The following is a 23,647-nucleotide window of genomic DNA, read 5'->3' on the forward strand; positions in this document are numbered from 1 at the left end:
CTTGCACAAACTTTCTTTTTTTAAAAAAATATTTTATTCATTATTTGAGAGAGAGAGCAAGCATAAGTCAAGGGCAGATAGAGAGGGAGAAGCAGATCCCCACTGAGCAGGGAGCCCAACATGGGGCTTAATCCGGTGACCCTGGGATCATGACCTGAGCTGAAGGCAGACATTTAACCCACTGAGCCACCTAGGCGCCCCTCTTTTCTACTTTACACTCCCCCCTCGGTCTTGCCTCTTTTTACTCTAACCTTTGGCTGTATTGTCCTTTTTTATACCTTTTAAAACATTTAAGTAAGCTCTACACCCAATGTGGGGCTCAAACTCATGACCCCAATATCGAGAATTGCATGTTCTTCTGACTGAGCCAGCGAGGTGCCCCCTCCTTTATACTTTTTTTTTTTTTTAAAGATTTTATTTATTTACTCATGAGAGACACAGAGAGAGAAAGAGAGGCAGAAACACAGGCAGAGGGAGAAGTAGGCTCCATGCAGGGAGCCCGACGTGGGACTTGATCCCGAGTCTCCAGGATCACACCTTGGGCTGAAGGTGGGCGCTAAACCGCTGAGCCACCCAGGCTGCCCTCCTTTATACTTCTTGAATATACCACTTCTCCCTCAATTCAGGGCCTTTACACAAAATGGATTCCTCCTGCCCCCGTTCTAGCTTAATTCTTAATCCTACTTGAGACCTCACTTCCTCAGAAAAGCCTTCACTGATCTCTCCGGCCTGAGAAAGATCCTTGTGTCCTGTTTCCACTGTACTCAGTGTAGCTTCCTTTGCAGCAATCAGTACATTAGCCAATTACTCCTTCATTGGTCACCTTCCCCACTAGATTTAAGCTCCACGAAGGCAGGACTTTTTAAAAAATTAATTAATTAATTAATTAATTTAGGCAGGACTTTTATTTATTTTTTAATCTTTTATTATTTTTATTTTTTTTAAGGCAGGACTTTTATAAATCTAGCTCACTCTAGGTCAACTGCTCACCACCTTCACAATTTTTGCCATAAGTAGAAACCGACTTTGACTACTTCTTTAAGTCAACTTTAAAAATTCAAATAGAAGAAAAAAAAAATTCAAATAGAAACAACACGTGAACTCAAGAGCTTGATGTGCTGGTTATACATTTTCTAATCCATGTTAAAATAAATATATGAATATTAAAGTTACAAAAAGAATCTATGTATCCCCTAAAAATAATTTGGGCCTTGCTGGAGTGTGTGAGATCTACTTTACAAAACCATGCTACTACAGTACCAGCAACAACTGTACAGCACCTGACAGCATGCCTGTAATAGATGGGGGCTCAGAGGTGAGATTACAAAGCCTTCTTACCTTGCTTTTGGCTTCTAGACGTAAAACACGACTAGTCTTTGTGATTGGGTCTTCATGTCCAGTTTCTTCAAACAGTTTGCCTTCTGCAAACTTGTATGTGTAATATTTTGGGGGACGTATTGGAGAGCAAAGCTGAAAGGGACAGTTCTTTGGGTCTGAATTTGTATCCATTATGAATCCACAGGCCCAAGGAGGGAGCTAAAGAAAGAAAAGTTATTTTTACTCTTTATCTAGACTAAGTATCATTAATTAAATTTCTGAGTCTGCTACAAACAATACGATGAGGATATCAAGTTAATTTTTATCTGTTATACATAATACCTCCTTTAAGTATTATTTCAGCACAAATATATTTTGAGTAACAAATGAACAACTCTACGTTAATGACTAATAAACTAAGGAAAAATTATAGAAAAATGGTTCATTATGAATCTGGATTTACATGAAATCTCTATTAATAAAGAAGTTTATTTTGGGTATAAACTTGAGCAGTGGATAGTAAAATGGTTAAGAAAAAGAGCAAATCAAGTACTAATTCCAGAACCCAACAACATCTATAGGTCTCTGTTCTCAAAGAACATGAAATCTCTCTCTTGTGTTTTTAATAATTTACCCATCAGCCCTTCCCCTGCTGCCTAGACAGCCATAGGGATGACAGTTATTATTCCAGGGCTACAAACTGGCTCAGCAGCCCTAAAGCATTTACAATTTGTTTCTAACTTTAGCTCCTAGGCTAACCATTGTGCAGAACAAAACCTTTCCTGGCATCTCCACTCAGAGAGACTCACAGCTATTATGATTATGATTCTTAACTTTAAGAAAAAAAAGGGAAAGGAATCAAAATTCATTCTCTCAGAGCAGCAGGGTCCAGTTTCAAGCCTGCCACTAACATCCCTCTTACACCTTTCAAAGAACTCTGGTAAGCAGATGACAGAGTATAAGAAATGGTACCAAGAGTCAGAACATTAAAAGAAAATTGCCTTTCTTTTCCTGAGTAATTGTAGAAAGAACAAATTCCTTAGAAAATCAGAGGTCTTGGCACAGCAATGTCACTGGTGGGCACTATTCAGAAAGGGTTAGGTGGGGGCCATGTGGATAAAGAGTACACCATCTAACCTGTAGAAACTAAACCCAAAGAGCTTATGTTCACAGAGCATGTCTTGCAATTAATTCAAAGAATCTATCTTCCTAAAACACAATAAGGATGTATATTCATAAAGTCTCTTAAAGAGACTTCCTTATTGACTGTCCTCAGATTGAGGATTATGTTCAAGGATAATGTTTACTTAAGTGCAAAGCCACAAAACTGGAAAGAAGAGTGTGACATGTGAAAGTTGCGAAGTTTGGCAGCATAAACGTAGTAAACAGAGACCTTAGTGGGAAAAAGTACCACTGCTACTGGCCTTGTAACCAGGTTTCAGAAAGAGGGCACATGGTGCCTCAGTCCACAGAGGCAAACTTTTTTTTTTGTTGTTGTTCTTTGGTGAAATTAATAATAAAAAAAAAGTTCCACGTGTCCCATGCTGTAAGCAGTCATACTTTCAGACCAGGTGGTTCCAATAAATAAAAAACTCTCTTGGGTGTTATTTTTTAAAGTAGTGGGACCAAGGTTAAAGTTTTACCATAACAAAACCGTTCCAAGGCTATGGACTTCTTAAAATTTATCTAGCTCATGTGGAAATAAGCATTAACCATCTCAAAGACACCTTAAGCCACATTTCCTACTGAGATAATCCTGTAGTAACATCTGGGTATATTAATGGACAGCACCAGAATAATTTTAGGTTGGCTTTGATATGCAGATATTTCTTAGATACTTGACAGGAACAGTTTCAGTTTTAGCATTCTACCAGCAAATCATTTATTTCACTGAAAGAGTGATTAAGACATACATGCTGAAAGAAAATTGGCCCAAGCATGTAAACACCTCCTGTAAACTGACATTAATACAAAGCAAGAAACTTTTCACAATTTGCTTAAATTAAATATTATAACCAATTAAAATATAACTTATTTTTGTGAAAAAAAATATCAGGAAAAACTGATGATATGATGACCAAGGAGAGGAGACAAATATATTAAGGATTTTTACATTTCTGTTTTCAGATTGAGTTTTAAAAAGCCTTTTAGTCAGGTGCCTACTGGGCAGAGATGTTACATACAGAAATACTTTATAATCCACTCTTAGTTTGGCTTAAAGATTTTGTTCTTTGTGATTGACACTGTCTATGCATATTAATCAGTATTACCCAGTTCATGAAAGGCTCAGATCTATAAAATTTTCTTTAAGTATAACCTAGTATATAATGTAGTACTTGATTCCATGTGTTGATAACTCAGAACATTATAACAAGGCCTAACAAGTACTACATATTGGGAAATATAGAATAAATTAAAGACACGATGATATTCCACTGGAGACACTCCTGGAAGCACCAGGCCTTGGTGAACACGGAAAATTACATTGCAGGGCACTACAGGACCTCTTCTTCATAAAGCCATCACCCTCACGAACAAGAGGCACAGCTGACTTTCCTAACACACGCAGAGACTTAAGACAAAATGAGAAGACAGGAATTTTTCCCAAATAAAAAGACAAGGTCATAGCCAGAGATCTTAGGCGAAACAGATATAAGTAACATGCCTGATGGAGTTTAAAGCAATGATCATAAGGATACTCACTGGACTTGAGAAAAGAGTGGAAGACATAAGTGAAACCATTAACAGAAATAAGGAATAACATAGCAGAGACAAAGGGCTCAATAAACGAAATGAGAAACACACTTGATGAAATGAATGAACAGCAGGCTGGAAGAAGCAGAGGAAAGAATTAATGACCTAGAATACAGAGTAACTGTAATCAAGATAAGCAAAAGAGAGAAAAAAGAATTATGCAAAACAAGAACAGACTTAGGGAACTTAGTGATGCCATCAAAACAGAATTAATATTAATATTAAAGGAGTTCCAAAAAAAAATTAAAGGAGTTCCAGAAAAAAAGAGAAAAAAGGGCAGAGAATTTATTTCAAGAAATAATAGCTGAAAACTTCCCTAATCTGGGGAAGGAAACCGATATCCAGATCCAGGAGGCATAGATAACCCTCCAATGAAATCCACAAAAGGGCAGCCCAGGTGGCTCAGTGGTTTAGCACCGCCTTTGGTCCAAGGGCATGGTCCTGGAGACTCGGGATCGAGTCCTACGTCAGACTCCCTGCATGGAGCTGCTTCTCCCTCTGCCTGTGTCTCTGCCTCTCTCTCTGTCTCTGTCTCTATGAATAAATAAATAAAATCTAAAAAATCTACAAAAGCAGATCTACACCAAGATATACTGTAATTAAAACGACAAAATATAGTGATAAGGAAAAAATATTAAAAACATCAAGACAAAAGAAGACAGTTGCATACAAAAAACAGTTGCATACAAAGGAAATCCCGTAAGGTTATTGTGGGTTTTTCAGAAGAAATTTTCCAAGTCAGGAAGGAGTGACATGATGTATTTAAAGTGTGAACTGGGTGTGTGTGTGTGGGTGGCTCAGGTAAGCATCAGGGTCCTGGGATGGAGTCCTGCATCCGGCACCCTGCTCCATGGGGAGCCTGCTCCTCCCTCTCCCTCTGCCTGTGCACACACATGCATGTGCTGTCGCTCTCAAATAAATAACATCTTAAAAAAAAAAGTGCTGAATGGAAAAAACTTGCAGCCAAGAATACTCTATCTAGCAAAGCTACCATTTAGAATAGGAGGAGAGAGAAAGAGTTTTCTAGGCAAACAAAAAAACAAACAAACAAGGAGTTCATGACCAGTAAACCAGCTCTGCAAGAAATCTTGAGGAGTCTTTGAGTGGAAAAGAAAGATCAAAAAAGAGTATGACAGTAGGAAACACAAAAACAGTAAAAATGAATATTCCTGTAAAAAAATCAGTCAAGGAACTCGAAAGGATGTAAAATATGACACCATATACCTAAAACTTGGGGGAGGAGTAAAGAAACTTAAACAACTATCAACTAAATATAAACTTCTGCTATATGCAGAAGAGGGTTGTATTAAAACGTATCAAAAAAATAAAACGTATCAAAAACCACTTATAAATATGCAAGGAATAAAGAGAAATCCAAATATATCAGTAAGAAAGAGAAAGAAAGAAAGGATCAGAGAAAAACTGCATAAACCACCACAAGTAATAAAATGGCGATAAGTACATACGTATCAATAATTACTTTGAATGTAGATGGACTAAATGCTCTAATCAAAACATACAGGGTGACAGAATAGATAAAAAACAAGACCCATCATCTACATGCTGTCTACAGGAAGCTCATTTTAGACCTAAAAACAGTTACAGATTGAAAGTGAGAGGATGGAGAAACATTTATCATGCAAATAGATGTCAAAAAAAAAAAACTGGAGTAGCAATACTTACACAGAAAAAAATAGATTTTGAAACAAAAACTGTAACAAGAGACGAAGAACACTATATAATAAGGGGGAAACAACAAAAAGATGTAATAATTATAAATATTTATGCACCCAACATCGGAGCACCCAAATACATAAAACAGTTAATAAGAAACATAAAGGAACTAATTGGTAATAATATAATAATAACAGGAAACTTTCACATCCCACTTACATCAATGGACAGATCATCTAAAGAGAAAAATCAACAAGGAAACCATGGTTTTGAATGACACCCTAGACTAGATGAATTTAACAGATATACTCAGGACATTCCATCCTAAAATAAAATACCACAATATTTTCAAATGCACATGGACCAAACATGACATATGAGGCCACAAAATAACCCTCAACAAATTTAAAGAGATGTAAGTCACATCATGCATTCTTTTCTGACCACAATATTATGGAACTAGAAGTAAACCACAAGAAAAAGTCTGGGAAGATCACAATTACATGGAGGTTAAATAACATGCTCCTAAACAATTAATGGGTCACCCAGAAAACAAATGAAAAATTATGTAGAAACAAATGAAAACACAATGTTGAGTTCAAAACCTTTGGGATGCAGCAAAAGCAGTTCTAAGGGAATGTTATAGCAATACAGGCTTACCTTAAGCAATAAAAAAATCTCAACCCAATTTTACACCTAAAGGAGCTAGGAAAAGAACAAACAAAATCTAAAACCAGCAGAAGGTTAGGCACCTGGGTGGCAGAGTCTATTGAGCATCCAACTCTTGGTTTTGGGTTTGGTAGTGATCTCAGGGTGGTGAGATCAAGCTCTCTTTCAGGCTCTGCGCTCAGTGAGGAGTCTGCTTGAGACCCTCTCTTACCCCCTCTCTCCTAAATAAAGCTTAAAAAAATAAAAACAAGCCCAGCAGAAAGAAGGAAATACTAAAAGATTAGAAGAGAAATGTGATATAGAAACTAAAAAACAAAACCCCAAAACCTCCTCAAAACACCCTCAATAGATGAGTGAAATGAGGTGCTGGCTCTGTGGAAAAAAAAAAATAGAAATCAATACAGGTGATAAACTTCTAGCCAGACTAACCAAGAAAGAGAAAGGACCCAAAATAAAATTACAAATGTGAGAGAAGAAATAGCAACAAACACCACAGAAATACAAAAAAAAAAAAAAAAAATCATAAGAAAATATTACAAAAAATTATATGCCAATAATTGTCCAATAAATTGGACAACCTAGAAGAAATGGGCAAATTCCCACAAATATATAACCTACCAAAACCGAAACAAGAAAAATAAAAAATTTGAAAAGACTGGTAACCAGCAATGAAATGGAATCTGTAATCAAACAAACAAACAAACAAACAAAAAAACCACCCCATAACCCCTTCCCCCCCAAAATCCAAGACCAAATGGCTTCACAGGTGAATTCTATCGAACATTTAAACAAGAATTAATACCTATTCTTTTCAAACTATTCCAAAAACTTGGAAACGAAGGAAAACTTTCAAATTCATTCTATGAGGCCAGGACTACTCTGATACCAAAACTAAATAAAGACCCCAACAAAAAAAAGGAACTACAGGTCAGTATCCCTGAAGAACATAGATGCAAAAACCTTCAACACAATACTAGCAAACTGAATCCAACAATACATTAAAAACATCATTTACCACAACCAAGTGGGATTGGGTTGCAAGGGTGGTTCAATATTTACATATCAATCAATGTGATACACTACATTAGAAAGAGAAAGGATGAGAATCATATGATCATTTCAGTAGATGCAGAAAAAGCATTTGACAAAGTACAACATCCACTCACGATAAAAAAAACCATCAAAAGAGTAGGTTTAGAGGGAACATAATAAAAGCCATTTATGAAAAACCCACAGTTAAAGTCATCTTAAATGTGGAAAACAAGAGCCTTTCCCCTAAGGTCAGAAAGAAGTATGCTCTCATTTTATTCAACAGAGTTCTGCAAGTTCTAGCTCAGCAATCAGACAACGAAAAGAAAGAAAAGGCATCCAAATTGGTAAGGAAGAAGGAAAATTTTCACTATTTGCAGATGATATGATACTAGGAAATCTGAAAGATACCACCAAAAACCTGCTAGAACTGATAAATGAATTCAGTAAAGTTGCAGGATACAAAAATCAATGTATAGCTACCTGTTGTATTTCTATACACAATAATGAAGCAGAATAGAAATTAAGAAACAATCCCATTTATAATTATACCAAAAATAATAGGAATAAATCTAACCAAAGGGGTAAAAGATCTGTACTCTGAAAACTATAAAACACCAATGAAAGGAACTGGAGAGGACACAAACAAATGGAAAGACCTTTCATGCTCATGGGTTGAAAGAAAAAACATTGCTGAAACGTTTGTACTACCCAAAGTAATTTACACATTTAGTGCAATCCCTATCAAAATACCAACAGTATTTTTTACAGAACCAGAACAAACAATCCTAAAGTTTATGTGGAACCACAAATGACCCCAAAGAGCCAAAGCAATCTTGAAAAAGAAAACCAAAGCTGGAGGCATCACAATTCCGGACTTCAAGGTATATCACAAAGCCATAGTGACCAAAACAGTATGGAATTGGCACAAAAACAGACATATGAATCAACAGAATGTAATAGAAAATCCAGAAATAAACCCCCAACTCTATGGTCAATTAATCTTTGAGAAAAAGATAAAGAATATCCAATGGGAATAAAGATAATTTCGTAAACTCCCACAAATGGTGCTGGGAAAACTGGACAGCCATATACAAAAGAATGAAATTGGACCACTTTCTTACACCACACACACACAAAAACTCAAAATGAATCAAAGACCTAATTGTGAGACCTGAAACCATAAAAATTCCAGAAGAGAGTATAGGCAATATCAGCCATACAACCTTATTCTAGATATGTCCCCTGAGGCAAGGGAAACAAAAGCAAAAATAAACAATTGGGACTACATCAAAATAAGCTTCTGCACAGCAAAGGAAACTAAGTTAAAAGGCAACCTACAGGATGGAAGAAGATATTTGTAAATGACATATCCCATAAAGGGCTAATATCTAAAATATTTAAAGAACTCACCCCCCCCCCCCAAAATAAATAATCCAATTAAAAATGGGCAGAAAATATGAGCAGGCATTCCTTAAAGAAGATATGGCCAGCAGACATATGAAAAGATGTTCATTTTCACTCATCAGTAAAATACAAATCAAAACTACAATGAGATGCCACCTCACACCTGTCAGAATGGCTAAAATAAACAGAAGAAACAACTGGTTTGGGCAACATGTGGAGAAAAAGGCACCCTACCCTTTTGCACTGTTGATAGGAATGCAAATTGGTACAGCCACAGTGGAAGACAATATGGAGGTTCCTCAAAAAGTTAAAAACAGAAGTACTCTACTATCCAGCAATCACACTACTGGATTTTACCCAAAGAATAGAAAAATATGTATTCAAGGAAAATGGAAGCCTTTCTCCTTTCCTTCAGCACCTAGTACCTGACCTACATGTTAATGCTACTTTACCATGGCGCAGTAAGGTTGGTATATTCACCAATTTTAACAAGTTCACTTGTATAGGCAGATTTTCTTGGCTGGCAGCCACAGGCAATACCACCAAGTTAGCCTAGAAGGCAGATGTGCCACTATCACACCTCTGCTGCAGCAGGGAGCACTGCCACCTCTCCCTGAAAACCCTGGCAGGTAAGAAAATTGACAAAAGAAGATGGTGCAGACATAAAGGCAGAAATATAGTGGGCACAGCTACTATCCCTACTTGGGTTATAGGATGGGAGCAGCAAGCAGAATCTGGTTAGCTGTCAAGCTGGCCTGAGCTATCAGCATACCTAAAATTGTAGAGATGTATGATATACAGAGATAAGGAAAGAGAAAAATAGGACACTTCTAAAGTTCATGCTGTAAGACAGTATTTTAAGTAAAACTTTATTAAAAGCAAGGTCCTCTAAATAATTCTAAAATAAACCTCCTAAACATGAAAAAACCTTGTATGCTACATGTCATTTAAATTACACTTCTTTTCAGGAAAAAGTGCACTGCTATTATTCAAAATTTGATGTTCTGTTAAGCTAGGCTATATGGATTTTGATTAATAGTAATCTTTTGGAAATTAAGCATACCTTCAGAGACCGAACTGAATCATCAGCCAGACCAATCACATTAACATAAAGCAGATTGCTGTGCTTCAGGAACAGAACACAGTGATCCTTAAACATATCCAGGTCTACTACTTTCGTATTTCTCTTCATTGTGAAAAATAAATCCCAGTTCATAATAGCAGGGGTATCAGCTGCTGTTCTCATGAGCTGTGTGGAACAAAGTCAGAAGAGATCTAGGTAGCAAAATGTGATGACTACAGCATCCAGAAAACTAGTCCGTATTAATCTGCACTGTTTTATGAAGAGCCAAAGAACTGAACTCTGCCCCAGAGCTGCAGTGTGACTGTTATCACGTGAATGCTCATGTGATGAGGCAGCAGGGCCTAGTGCTCACCTTACAGCAAACTGATGTGTCTGAATGAAGGCATTTGACAAACAGCTCACTGGGGATGCATTCAGGAGCCCAGCTGGGATCAGAACTGCCTAGCTGAGATCAATCCAAATTGCTAAATTATAAAAATTATGAGTTTATAAAAGTTTGTTCTTTCAAATCATTAAGTTTGGCTTTGATAACTGGTAAAGATCAGTACGTTCCATTTACTAACCTTTTTAGGCATAATTACATAGAAGCATTATATCTAAGGGAAGAGAAATGGGACTGGTTATGGGTAGGAAGGTAGCATCAATTTCTACACTTTACCAAAAACCTTTATTTTTTAACCAAAAGCCAAAACAGTTAATTATTAGAGCAAGAAATGTTGATGGAAGTATGACACTTTTCAAAGCTCAAATAAGTACACGGAGAATCCCGGATTACCTTGAATTCTGTAGGCTCGCCAACATTAGTGAGAATGTATAATTCATCATCTCTATGTTCAACGTAGTAAAGTACTCCATGTATTCGTTTCTGGATAAGTACTGGTGGATCCCAAGGGCTTAGGCCATCTATTAGCCACACTTCAGAAGTAGTCTTATTCATAATATTTATGGTAAGGAAACGACTGTCTTTTGTAAGATAAAGGAAAACAAAGTAGCTGCACACGCATACAGAGAAAGAGAAGAAAATCCAGTAAGTTTCAAAGGCATGCTACCTACCTACCAACATCTCACTGCCTGTTGTACATATGTTGATTTATAATGCAGACAAAAATTAAAAACTCCTTGTTTTTAGTGAATATTGCTTATACATTAAAAAACCTGGCTATTATTTTTTTTCTCAATTCCTTCACAAAGGTATTCAAAACCATTTTTTCTCTAACATTTTATTATGAACATTTTTCAAACCTATAGAAAAGTTGAAAATGTCAGGTAAATACCTATATACCCACCAAGATTCAATTATTACCAATATTTTGCTATATTTCCTTTATCACATTATCTGTGTATCCATCAATCCAACTTTTTCTGACTGCATCTTATGGTCAACTGTAGACATCATCTAACTCTCACTTAATTACAATAATTACAGGGCTTTTGCTGGGAAGAGGAAATAAACTTCTTAGAGGAGATATGTAATTAATTGTAGGGAAGAAGAGAGACAGAGTTTACTTTGTTCCTCCTCTGCGTGCATGTTGGCTTTTTTCTCCCTCCCAGTTTTTATAACAGAGTAGAAATAACAAAAACAGAAATAGGAAGAAAAACCCTTGCAATCTCAACACATTAAATAAATTAATATAACGATTTTAATTTTTTTCTATTTTTCCTTCCCAAGTTTATTTGCATTTCATGCATGCCTGCTCCACTTTATTTTTATTTTTTAAATTAAATTTTATTTTTTTTGCCTGCTCCCACTTTTAAATTAATTTTTTATTAATATTCAAGTACAGATGATACATAATTGTCTATTAGCTCGGGCATACAATATAGTGATTAGACAACTATATACATTACTCAATGTTCATCACAGTATATGTGGGGTTACCATTTGTTACCATACAACATTATTACAATATTATTGAGTATATTCCCTATGCTGTACTTTTTATCTCCATGACTTATTTTATTCATGCATATCTTTAAACTGATATAAGTAGAATATAGATGCAGTTTCATATTCTGCATTTGTGACTTCACATAATATCAGCACCCCCCTACCTTAGTCTTCATGCTCATTATTTTTAATGGCTACCTACTATTCTATCATGCTGCAGTATCAGAATTTTTAAAACTTTATATTTTAATGTTTATAATATTATTATAAATTCATTATAATAGAGAACATAACAGAGAACTTCACGAAGACAGTTCTTCCTCCCTGGCCTTTACAGTTATTTCCCTGAGACAAATTCTTAATAATGGAAATACTAATTTAATTAAACAATATTTTTAATGACTTTTTTTTTTTAAAGATTTTATTTATTTATTCATGAGAGACACAAGAAACAGAGGCACAGACACAGGCAGAGGGAGAAGCAGGCTCCATTCCACACAGGGAGCCTGAAGTGGGACTGGATCCCTGGTCTCCAGGACCACAAACCGCTGAGCCACCCAGGCTGCCCTTTTTAATGACTCTTGACACATAAATCAAATGATATCCCAAGAACATTATATTAATTCAGACTGACATACTGACTGGATGTCTTTAAATGCTGTATTTATATATAATTATTTTTTTAAGATTTTATTTATTCATGAGAGACACAGAGAGAGGGAGAGACGCAGAGACACAGGCAGAGGGAGAAGAGAAGCAGGCTCCATGCAAGGAGCCCGATGTGGGACTCGATCCCAGGTCTCCAGGATCACACCCTGGGCTGAAGGCGGCACTAAACTGCTGAGCCACCTGGGGTGCCCTCTATTTTTATTATTGATCCATACTGAAAATACTGAAAAATACAGAGAAGAATGATAATCCTGGATCTTACAACACAGAGATAAGCATGGCTAATTTTTAAAAAAGATTCTGAAGATTTTATTTATTTATTTATGTTCTTAAAATATTTATTTATTCATGAGAGACACAGAAAGAGGCAGAGACATAGGCAGAGAGAGAAGCAGGCTCCATGCAGGGAGCCTGATGTGGGACTGACTTGATCCCAGACTCCAGGATCACACCCTGAGCTGAAGGCACTCAACCACTGAGCCACCCAGGCATCCCAATTTTATTTATATTTTTGACACAGAGAGGTAGAGGTAGCACAAGTAAGGGGAGCCACAGGTAGAAGGAGAGGGAAAAGCAGGCTCTCTGCAGAGCAAGGAGACTGATGTGGGATTCAATCCCATCATGACCTGAGCTGAAGACAGATGCTTAACCGAGTAAGCCACCCAGGCACCCCAAGCATGGCTAATATTCCTTCTGTATTGGCCATTAACATGTTTGTCAATTTTATTTCTTCTGGGATGTGTCCTTGTTCATTTTAAACTTGGGATATAGTTTAAATTATCAGTCTATAAACATCACTTCATAAATTAAGGATATTAACTTGCCCTTTTGCTGAAAATACTTTCCCATTTTGCCATCTGGATTTTGTTTATAATGGCTTCTGACGTAAAAGTTTAATATTTTAGGTAACCAAGAATACTGTCACTCCTTTTGTAATTTCTTTTTTTTTTTTTAAGATTTTTATTTATTTATTCATGAGAGACACACACAGAGAGGCAGAAACACAGGCAGAGGGAGAAGCAGGCTCCCTGCAGGGAGTCTGATGCAGGACTTGATCCCAGGATCCCAGGATCCCAGGATCACGACCTGAGTCAAAGGCATAATAACTACCAAAAAGTGACAGAGACATGAAGTGAGCAAGTGCTGTTGAAAAAATGGTGCCAAACAGGCTTGCTCCACACAGGATTGCAACAAAAAGCACTTTGTGAAGTGCAATAAACAAGGTATGCCTATATGCACTCAATATCAGAGCGCCTAAATGGATTAAGCAAATACCAACAGATCTGAAGGGAAAAATAGACAATACAATAATAGCAGGGGACTGTAATACCCCATTTCAACAATGCAGAGATCACCCAGGCAGAAAATCAGTACGAAAATGTTGGACTTGGATTTGAACTATGTACACTTAAGACAAAGTGGATGTAACAGACATATACAGACCATTCCATTCAACAGCAGCTGAATACATTCTTCTTAAGTTATACATTAATAGAATAAAAGGAATAGTCTCCATGACAGATCATATGTTAGGTCACAAAACAATTATTATCAAATTAAAGAAGACTGAACTCATACCAAGTATCTTTTCTAACCACAATTGTAATTAATAAGAGAAAATCTGGAAAATTCACAAATACATGGAAATTAAGTAATAAACCACTGATTAAGCAATGAGTCAAAGAAATAAAAATGGAAGTAAAAAACAATTTTGGACAAATGAAAATAGCAATATAACATACCAAAACTTAGGGATACAGCAAAAGTACTTCTAAGAGGGAAGTTTATAGTGATAAATGCCTACATTAAGAAATATCTTGGGGTGCCTGGGTGATACAGTGGGTTAAGTCTCTGACTACTCTTGGTTTTCATCTCAGGTGTAATCTCAAGATTGGGAACTCAAGGCCCACACTGCGCTCTGTGCTCAGCATGGAGTCTGCTTAAGTTTCACTCTCTCTGCCCCTTCCCACCACTCTTTCTCTCAAATAAAAAAACCTTCTTTTTTTTAAGGCTTACTTTTTTTTTTAAAAAAGATTTTATCCATTTATTTGGGGGAGTTGCAGGGGCGGAGTGCATGAGCAGGGGGGAGGGGCAGAAGAAGAGGGAGAAGCAGGCTTTTGGAGCAGGGAGACTGATTCAGGGCCTGATCCCAGTACCCTGGGATCATGACCTGAACCTAAGGCAGACATTTAACCGACTGAGCCACCCAGGTGCCCCTCAAATATATAAATCTTAAAAAGATTCAAATAGGGGCATCTGGTTGGCTTAGTTGGTAGAGTATGCAACTCTTGATCTCAGGGTAGTGAGTTCAAGCCCTACCTTGGGTGTGAAGCCTACTTAAAAAAAAAAAAAAAAAGGGGGAAATATCTCAGATAAACGATCTAACATTATGCCCCCCAAAATTAGAAAAACAAAAAATAAGTCCAATGTTAGCAGAAGAAAGGAACAAAGATCAGAGCAGAAGTAAATTAAAGAGACCAGAAAAATAAGAGAAAAGATGAACAAAACTAAGAGCCACTTTTTGAAAAGATAAAACCGACAAACTTTTAGCTACCCAAGGAAAAAAGAAGACTCAAAATCAGAAAGGAAGAGGACACATTACAGCTAATAGCATGGAATCAAAAGGAGCATAAGATTATCATGGATAATTACATGCCAACAAATTAAATAACTTAGAAAAAATGAATAAATTCCTAGAAACAACCTATCAAGACTAAATCATGAAGAAATAGAAATTTTGAACAGACCAATAAAGAGTAAGGAGAGGGATGCCTGGGTGGCTCAGTGGTTGGGCATCTGCCCTTGGCTCAGGTCATGATCCCTGGGTCCTGGAATCAAGTCCCACATTGGGCTCCACACAGGGAGCCTGCTTCTCTCTCTGCCTATGTCTTGGTGTCTCTCTCTGTCTCTCTCATGAATAAATAAAATATTTAAAAGAATAAGGAGAATGAATTAGTAATCAAAAATTTCTCAGCAAAGAAAAGCCTGGGACTAGATGGACTCACTGGTGAAATCTACTAAACATTTTTTTTTTTTCTAAATATATTTTTTTAAAGATTATATTTATTCATTCATGGAGGCGGGGAGCAGAGACACAGGCAGAGGGAGAAGCAGGCTCCACACAGGGAGCCCAATGTGGGACTCAATCCTGGGACTCGGGATCCCTGGGTGGCGCAGCGGTTTGGCGCCTGCCTTTGGCCCAGGGCGCGATCCTGGAGACCCGGGATCGAATCCCACATCAGGCTCCCGGTGCATGGAGCCTGCTTCTTCCTCCGCCTGTGTCTCTGCCTCTCTCTCTCTATCATAAAAAAAAAAAAAAAAAAAAAAAAATTCCTGGGACTCCAGGGTCACGCCCTGGGCTAAAGGCAGGCACTAAATTGCTGAGCCACCGAGGGATCCCTCTACTAAACTTTTAAAGAATTAGCATCAATCCTTTTTAAACTATTCCAAAAAAATTAAAGAGAAGGAAACACTTTCAACTCATTTTACCAGGCCAGTATTACCCATTACAAAAGCCAAATAAAGACACTATAAGGAAACTATCCAATATCCCTGGTGAATATAGATAAAAAATACTAAACAAAATACAAGCAAACTAATTCAACAGCACACTGAAAAGATTATTCATCACGCTCAAGTAAAATTAATCCCTGAGATACAAAAATAGTTCAAACATATGCAAATCAATGAATGTGGTACAGTAATAGAATAAAAGATAAAAATCACATGATGATCTCAATAAATACAGAAAAAGCATGTGACAAAATTCAAAATCCATTCATGATACAAACTCTCTCAACAACTGGATATGGAACAAATGTTCTCAACATTACAAAGGCCATATATTACAAAGGTCCATATATATGGACAAGTCCATAGCTAACACCATATTCAATGGTGAAAAGCTGAACAGTTTTTTCTTCCTCTTAAGATCAGTAACTACACACAATCACTCTCACTATTTCTAATCAACACAGTACTAGAAGTGTTAGCCAGGACAATCAAGCAAGAAAAAGAAATAAAAAGCATCCAAATTAGAAAGGATTTGCAGGTGGTATGATTTTGTATATAGAAAACCTCAAAGGTTTCACTGTAGAACTAATAAATGAATTCAGTAGTTGCAGATGTGAAATCAACATCTAGAATCAGTTGTGTTTTGATATACTAACAGTAAAATGTCTGAAAAAGAAACAAAACAACCGCATTTAAAATAGCATCATAAAACAAACATTTAGGAATAAATATAATCACAGAAGGAAATGATCTGTACATTGAAAACTTAAGATTTTGATGAAAGAAAATAAAGATACAAATAAATGGAAAGATAGGCCATACTCATGATTTAGAATGAGTATCATTAAAATGTCCACACTTTCCAAAGCCATCTATACTCTGAATTCAATCCCTAATTTCCAATGGCATTTTTTACAGAAACAGAAAAAATAACCCCCAAATTTGTAGAGAACCACAAAAGATCTCAAATAACCAAAGCAATTGTGAGAAAGTAGTAAAAGGCATCACACTTTCTGATCCCAAACTCTATTACAAAGCTATACTAATCAGAACAGCATTGTACTGACATAAAAATAGATACTTGGCATGGGGGTGGGGAGTTCCTGGGTGGCGCTCAGTCAATTGAACATCTGACTTTTAGTTTTAGCTCAGGTCATGATCTCAGGGTCATGAGACTGAGCTCCATGGTTGGTCAAGTCTCTGCTTGAGACTTTCTCTCTCTTTTCCTCTGCCCCCCTCACTGCTTATGTGCACAGTCTCTAATAAATAAATAAATCTTAAAAAAATAGACACTTGGACCACTGGAACAGAATTGAGAACACAGAAACAAACTCTTGAATATATGGTCAATACATATGTATATTTGTTTACATAGAATATATATACCAATATAAATATATTTATATGTAATATATAAATACATATAATATATAAATATTTATGTGTAAATGCTTATACATATAAATATATATATTTACATATATATATATATATATATATCTGATAAGGGAGCCAAGAATACTCAGAAGGGAATGGAAAATCTCTTCAAGAAACTATTGGGAAAACTGGATAATCCTAAGCTATTGAAATTACCATCCTAATAAAATTGGACCCTATCATACACGACTCACAAAAATTAACTTGAAATAGATTTAACCATAAGACCTGACATTGCGAAACTCCTAGAAGAAAATATAGGGAAAAAGCTCCTTGACATAAATGTCTTGGCAATGTTCTTTTTAATGATACCATAAGTACAAACAGATAAGTGGGACCACATTCAACTAAGAAGCTTCTACATAGCAAAAGAAACAAATTGAAAAGACAACCTGTGGAATGAGATAAAGTATTTGCAAACCATATATCTGATAAAGGGTTAACATTCAAAACCCCTATACCTCAAAAAAAAATCTTATTTAAAAATGGGCAGAAGACTTGAAGAGACATTTTCCCAAAGACATACAAATGGCCAACAGATACATGAAAAGATGTTCTACATCACTAATCATGAGGGAAATGCAAATCAAAATCACACTATCACTTCTAACATATGTTAGAATTATCAAAAAGACACATAGTAAGTGGTAACTGATGTTAGTGAGTATGTGGAGAAAAGGAAACCCTTGTGTACTGCTGCTGAGAATGTAAACTGATACAGCTATTAGGACAAAAAAAAAGGGGGTTCTCCAAAAAAAATTTAAAAAGGAGAGGCACCTGGATGGTTTAGTGAGTTAGGCATCTGACTCTTGGTTTCAGCTTAGGTTATGATCCTAGAGTCATGGGATCAAGCCCCGTGTTGGATTCTGTGCTCACTAGGGAATCTGTTTGAGATTTTCTCTCTCTCCCATTTTCTCTCTGCCCCTCATCCGGCTTGCAAGTGCACTCTCTCTCAAAATCTTAAATCAAAAAAGGATTCATATGATTGAATCCATATGATTCAATCATCCCACTTCTGGGTACTATCTAAAGGAAATGGAGTCTGGATCACAAAGAGGTATCTGTCCTTCCAAGTTCACTAGTATTAACAATAGCCAAGATGTGGAAACCACCGAAGTGTCCACTGATGGATGAATAAGGAATACACACACACACACACTGTGGAGTATTATTCAGCCATAACAAAGGGAAATCCTGCCATTTGCCACAACATGGATTGACCTTGAGGGCATTATGCTAATAGGTCAAACAGAAAAAGACAAATACTGCATAATGTCACTTATACATGGAACCTACAAAAGCCAAACTCACAGAAAGAGAGTAGTAGAATGGTGGCCAGGGGCTGAGAGCTGGGCGACATGGGGGAAGATAATCAAGAAAGGGTTCGTTTGTTCATTCATTCATTCATTCATTTGGGGGGGGGGGACGGGTGGCCCAGGGCCCACTGGAGAGCCTAACGTGGAGCTTGTTCTTACAACCCTGAAATCATGACCTCAGCTGAAATCAATAGTCGAATGGCTGACAGATGCCCCCTTATCTTCAATTATATAAGATGAATAAGATGTAGGGATTGAATGTCCAGCATGATGACTATAGCTACCAGTACAGTATTATATATTCAAAAGTAACCAAGACAGTAGATTTTAAATGTTCCCACCATACACAAAAAAGTGGTAATCTGTGAGATGATTGAGATATTAACTACCTCTCTGTGTTAATCATTTTGTAATAGGTATATGTATCAAATCACCACATACACCTTAAACTTGTCTTATATGTTAATTACATTTCAATAAAGCTGAAAAAAGTAAATCTTTAAAAAAAATGTGTGCATAACAAAACAAGTTATAGAATGATATCAAAGAACTTTTAATTCAAGGAAAAGACAAGGAATGTAAAAAACTAAGGCCAATTCATTCTATTTATATATATATATATTAAAGATTTTATTTATCTATTCATGAGAGACACAGAGAGAAAGAGAGAGGCAGAGACACAGGCAGAGGGAAAAACAGGCTCGATCCTGGGTCTCCAGGATCTGCCCTAGGCTGAAGTCAGCGCTAAATCGCTGAGCCACCTGGGCTGCCCTGATACTTATTATTTTTTTTTCTGATACTTATTTTTAATTTTTTTAATTAATTTTATTTATTTATTTATTTATTTATTTATTTATTTATTTTTTTAAATTTTATTTATTTATGATAGTCATACAGAGAAAGAGAGGCAGAGACATAGGCAGAGGGAGAAGCAGGCTCCATGCACCGGGAGCCCGATGAGGGATTTGATCCCGGGTCTCGAGGATCGCGCTCTGGGCCAAAGGCAGGCGCCAAACCGCTACGCCATCCAGGGATCCCTGATACTTATTTTTAAACTTGAAATATATTTTGCCTGATTATGAAAATAATTATGCCTACTGTTAAAAATAAGTTGATATCATACTATTCATTTTTCTCACCTAGTACGGTATTTTTGAATTAATTTTAATTTATGATTTAGTAGCAACACATACTTTTTTTTTTTTTTTTGAGTATAGGTGATGTACAATGTTACATTAGTTTCAGGTGTACAACATAGTGATTTGACAAGTTTATGTTATTCTATGTTTACCACAAGGTCACATACACTTTAAATTCTGCTATATACTGCTAAGAATCCAATGGTTAAAAGGTACTCACAGTCATCACTGATCTCAGATTTTAGCTTGAAAGAGAGAAACTGACCTAAGTGCACCATTTACTCAATGGGCTCAATGAATGGCAATAATACAAGCCTAGAATTCTAGTTATCAATAAAGACACAAAGGTAAAAGTGACTAAGTCTCTGTTCATAATCTAGCAGTTCTAGGTTGTTTTTATGAAATTACATATAGGGACCATGCTGTAGTGCACAAAATCAATTTCAATTTTAATAAGCAAACATGTCTTTTTATTAATTACACTGGTTGTGACCATTATGCCTGCATGGGTAGCAAACTCTAATTTCCCATTCTGCAGTATTATTGGCTATGTTAAGTGATGAGTCTGAAATGATTTGCAAAGATTTTTAATTTGCATAAATATATTTAAAGATAGATATAGGTATAGGTATGGAAGAAACACAGAAGCACAAAATAAACCAGAAAGGCTTTTGGAATCAATATGTGAGTGTCATTATCCAAATCCCAAGCATGACCTAGGTAAAGTAATTACCAAGGGTACAGAAACTGAGCAAGAAATGGCTTGTCCAAGATCAAACAATCTGTGTAAGAAATAAGGCTAGAACTATCTACCACATAGAGGAAAAGGGGACATTCCAGGCTAATTTCATTTTTCACACAAGAATTTAGGTTCTACTGCAAAGGAAGAGCAGTATCAAGTACTAGAAGATGCAGGAGTCTGGTTTTTTACCTAATCAACTGTATAATTTCACGTAAATCTTTAACTGTCTCTAGATTTCAAAAAACTACTTTCTAAAAGTAGTTAAAGGTCTATTTCTCAGGGTGCTTGGGTGGCTCAATTGGCTAAGCATCTGCCTTCAGTTCTGGTCATGATTCCAGGGTCCTGGGATGGAGTCTGCTTCTCCATCTGCTGCCAGCACTTCCCACCCCCCCATCCCCATGCTTGTGTGCACACTCTTTGGCAAAAATAAATAAAATCTTAAAAAAAAAAAAAATTAAAGGTCCACCTCTAAAATCTTTTTTACTTGAAATTTCTAAGACATCAAATGTTTAGCACAGTTTAATATATTCCAGGTTACCCTGACTTGTCCTCATTGGGATCTTTGGGGTTTGGACCCCCAGTCTTCATTCAATGACTAGGGCAGGGGCAGCCCTGGTGGCACAGCGGTTTGGCGCCGCCTGCAGCCTGGGGTGTGATCCTAGAGACCTGGGATCGAGTCCCACATCGGGCTCCCTGCATGGAGCCTGCTTCTCCCTCTCCCTCTGCCTGTGTCTCTGCCTCTCTCTCTGTGTCTATGAATAAATAAATAAAATCTAAAAAAAAAAAAAAAAAAAAAAAGACCCATCTTTAAAAAAAATAAATGACCAGGGCAGTTTCAGTAACCTCCCAGGCTTTTTCAACTTAGCTCTGTTCTGGCTTCTAGTGATGAACCAAACTGTAAATCATATAGTGAACAGCATTTGTACCAGTAATAGTTTTTGGTGGTGGTGAGGGAGGTGTTTTTCAGTGACTGAAAAAGGTTTTCTAATTCTGTTCCGATCTTTCCCTTTAGAATCTATATAGTTCTGCTCTCCCTAGAATGTGTGAATTAAATGGCTCTGGAAATATTTCCAAATTTACTCAAACACTTGGAAACAAAGCAGATAGGGATCCCTGGGTGGCGCAGCGGTTGAGCGCCTCCCTTTGGCCCAGGGCACGATCCTGGAGACCCAGGATCGAATCCCACGTCGGGCTCCCGGAGCATGAAGCCTGCTTCTCCCTCTGCTTGTGTCTCTGCCTCTCTCTCTCTCTCTGTGTGACTATCGTAAATAAATAAAAATTAAAAAAAAAAAAAAAAGGAAACAAAGCAGATAAATGTGGTTGCTTAAGAGTTCTTTTGTGGCAAATTCATGACAATACCTTTTAAAAAATCAGGTACCCAAAACTGGACCACCAAGGGCAGGTAAATGGAAATTACATACTTTGGTAAACTTTACTTATGAGAACAGAAAAGGATCAAAGCAAACACAGTAAAGTAGCAACTCTGTGTTTTACAAGTTCTTTGAAGACCTTTATATTTTCGCTTTGGGTATTCTGCTTTTCCCTTTTGGTCCCCCCCTCTGTATTTGGGGATTATAAAGTGTTAAGAATCTACAGACTCGTTTGTGTTGTAGATCAGGGTTCTGAATGTCAAATGAGGCTTACCCATAACTGGTTAGCTCCTTAAGGGGCAGAAAAGCATGCACAAACCAAGTAGTTTCCACTTTTTTTTCCACTTTTCTCTTAGAAATTAAGATGGGTAACAATATATGGAAAACAAGTATCTTATTCAAGGATATAGCTTACTGTGTTCATTCTGAGCTTCATTCACAAGATGGCAAATGGTCTGTAGTCCTAAGTTATTGATATAACAGAATACATTACTAGCTTAAACTGTCACATCTCCAAAAGATATCCTTGAAAGACGATACATAAAATAGTGGAATCATATGAATTGTTCTGATAATTTCTCAAAAACAATCATTATCAGAGAAGGAAAAAAATTAAAAAAGCAATGACAGCATTACTAGTCCAAGAATGTTAGTTCTATGGTCTGGAATAATAGAATTTCTCTAGACCTCAAATTCTTAATAAAAACTAGGGGGCTAGGGGCTATATAAGATTTTCATTAAGATCCTTATTAGTTCTGAAATTTCATGAAATGATGAGAAATTTCATGAAATGAGTTAATTTTGACTATTAACTCTACTGACACAGATGTCATTTTTTTCCTTATAAAATCTGCTCAGTGACGCCTGGGTGGCTCAGTGGTTTAGCACCTGCCTTCGGCCCAGGGTGTGATCCTGGAGTCCCAAGATCGAGTCCCATGTCAGGCTCCCTGCATGGAGCCTACTTCTCCCTTTGCCTCTGTCTCTCTCTCTCTGTATGTGCCTCTCATGAATAAATAAATAAAATCTTAAAAAAGAAAAAAGAAAAAAGAAAAAAAAGAAAATCTGCTCATTGTCCAAGCTTTACTGTTAAATAACATATATGGTGACAGGACCCTGTTGTTAAGGAAAAATTTATTTCTCATAAATCATTTGGAAAAGTTTATCTGGGTAAGAGTCAAGGGATTTTGCCAGATAAACTTACTGTCATTTCCTCCCAAGCCTGCTAAATGGTAATATGGGACACGAGTCCTAGATAATAAGGAAGTAAAGAGGAATTACCAAAATACCGGGGAGAGTAAAATTTAAAGAGCAGTGGATACCACAGCTCAAAGTACAACAATTTAAAAGGTAGATAATCTACATGAAATGAGTAGTGAATTCTTTGCAACTGACACCATGTTATTCTACCTATGGCCTATAAAAGATTCAGAAATGTAGTATGGCAACCCTATTAAAGATTTAATTAACAACTCTTTTCATGTGTCAGTCTACAAAGAATGTTAGCAACTTAGTCTTTGCAGTCTAATAGTGTATTTGTGTTCACTGTGGAGAATGAATATAACGAGATTCCAATTTTGAATCCAAACAACTAATAAATGAATGATTATGCTCATCCTAACCTATTACACCTGGTTCCAGC

At 36.6% G+C, this 23,647-nt stretch overlaps 1 protein-coding gene across 12 annotated transcripts in view; it reads right to left on the bottom strand.

Annotated features, from left to right (window-relative positions):
• PREPL (prolyl endopeptidase like) overlaps positions 1–23,647 on the bottom strand; it is a 65,999-nt gene that overhangs the window by 20,496 nt on the left and 21,856 nt on the right. For all 12 annotated transcript variants that reach the window (XR_011997876.1, XR_011997877.1, XR_003234015.2 and 9 more), the window contains 3 exons: positions 10,710–10,926; positions 9,914–10,099; positions 1,339–1,536 (listed from right to left, as the gene is read on the bottom strand). Coding sequence is in view for 8 of the 12 variants with exons in the window: in XM_025992567.2 (XP_025848352.1) it covers positions 1,339–1,536; positions 9,914–10,099; positions 10,710–10,926 (601 nt within the window). In the remaining 4 variants the exon portion in view is untranslated. The remainder of the gene's footprint in view (positions 1–1,338; positions 1,537–9,913; positions 10,100–10,709; positions 10,927–23,647) is intronic.

The sequence above is a fragment of the Vulpes vulpes genome, chromosome 16, assembly GCF_048418805.1.
Source record: "Vulpes vulpes isolate BD-2025 chromosome 16, VulVul3, whole genome shotgun sequence".
NCBI lineage: Eukaryota > Metazoa > Chordata > Mammalia > Carnivora > Canidae > Vulpes > Vulpes vulpes.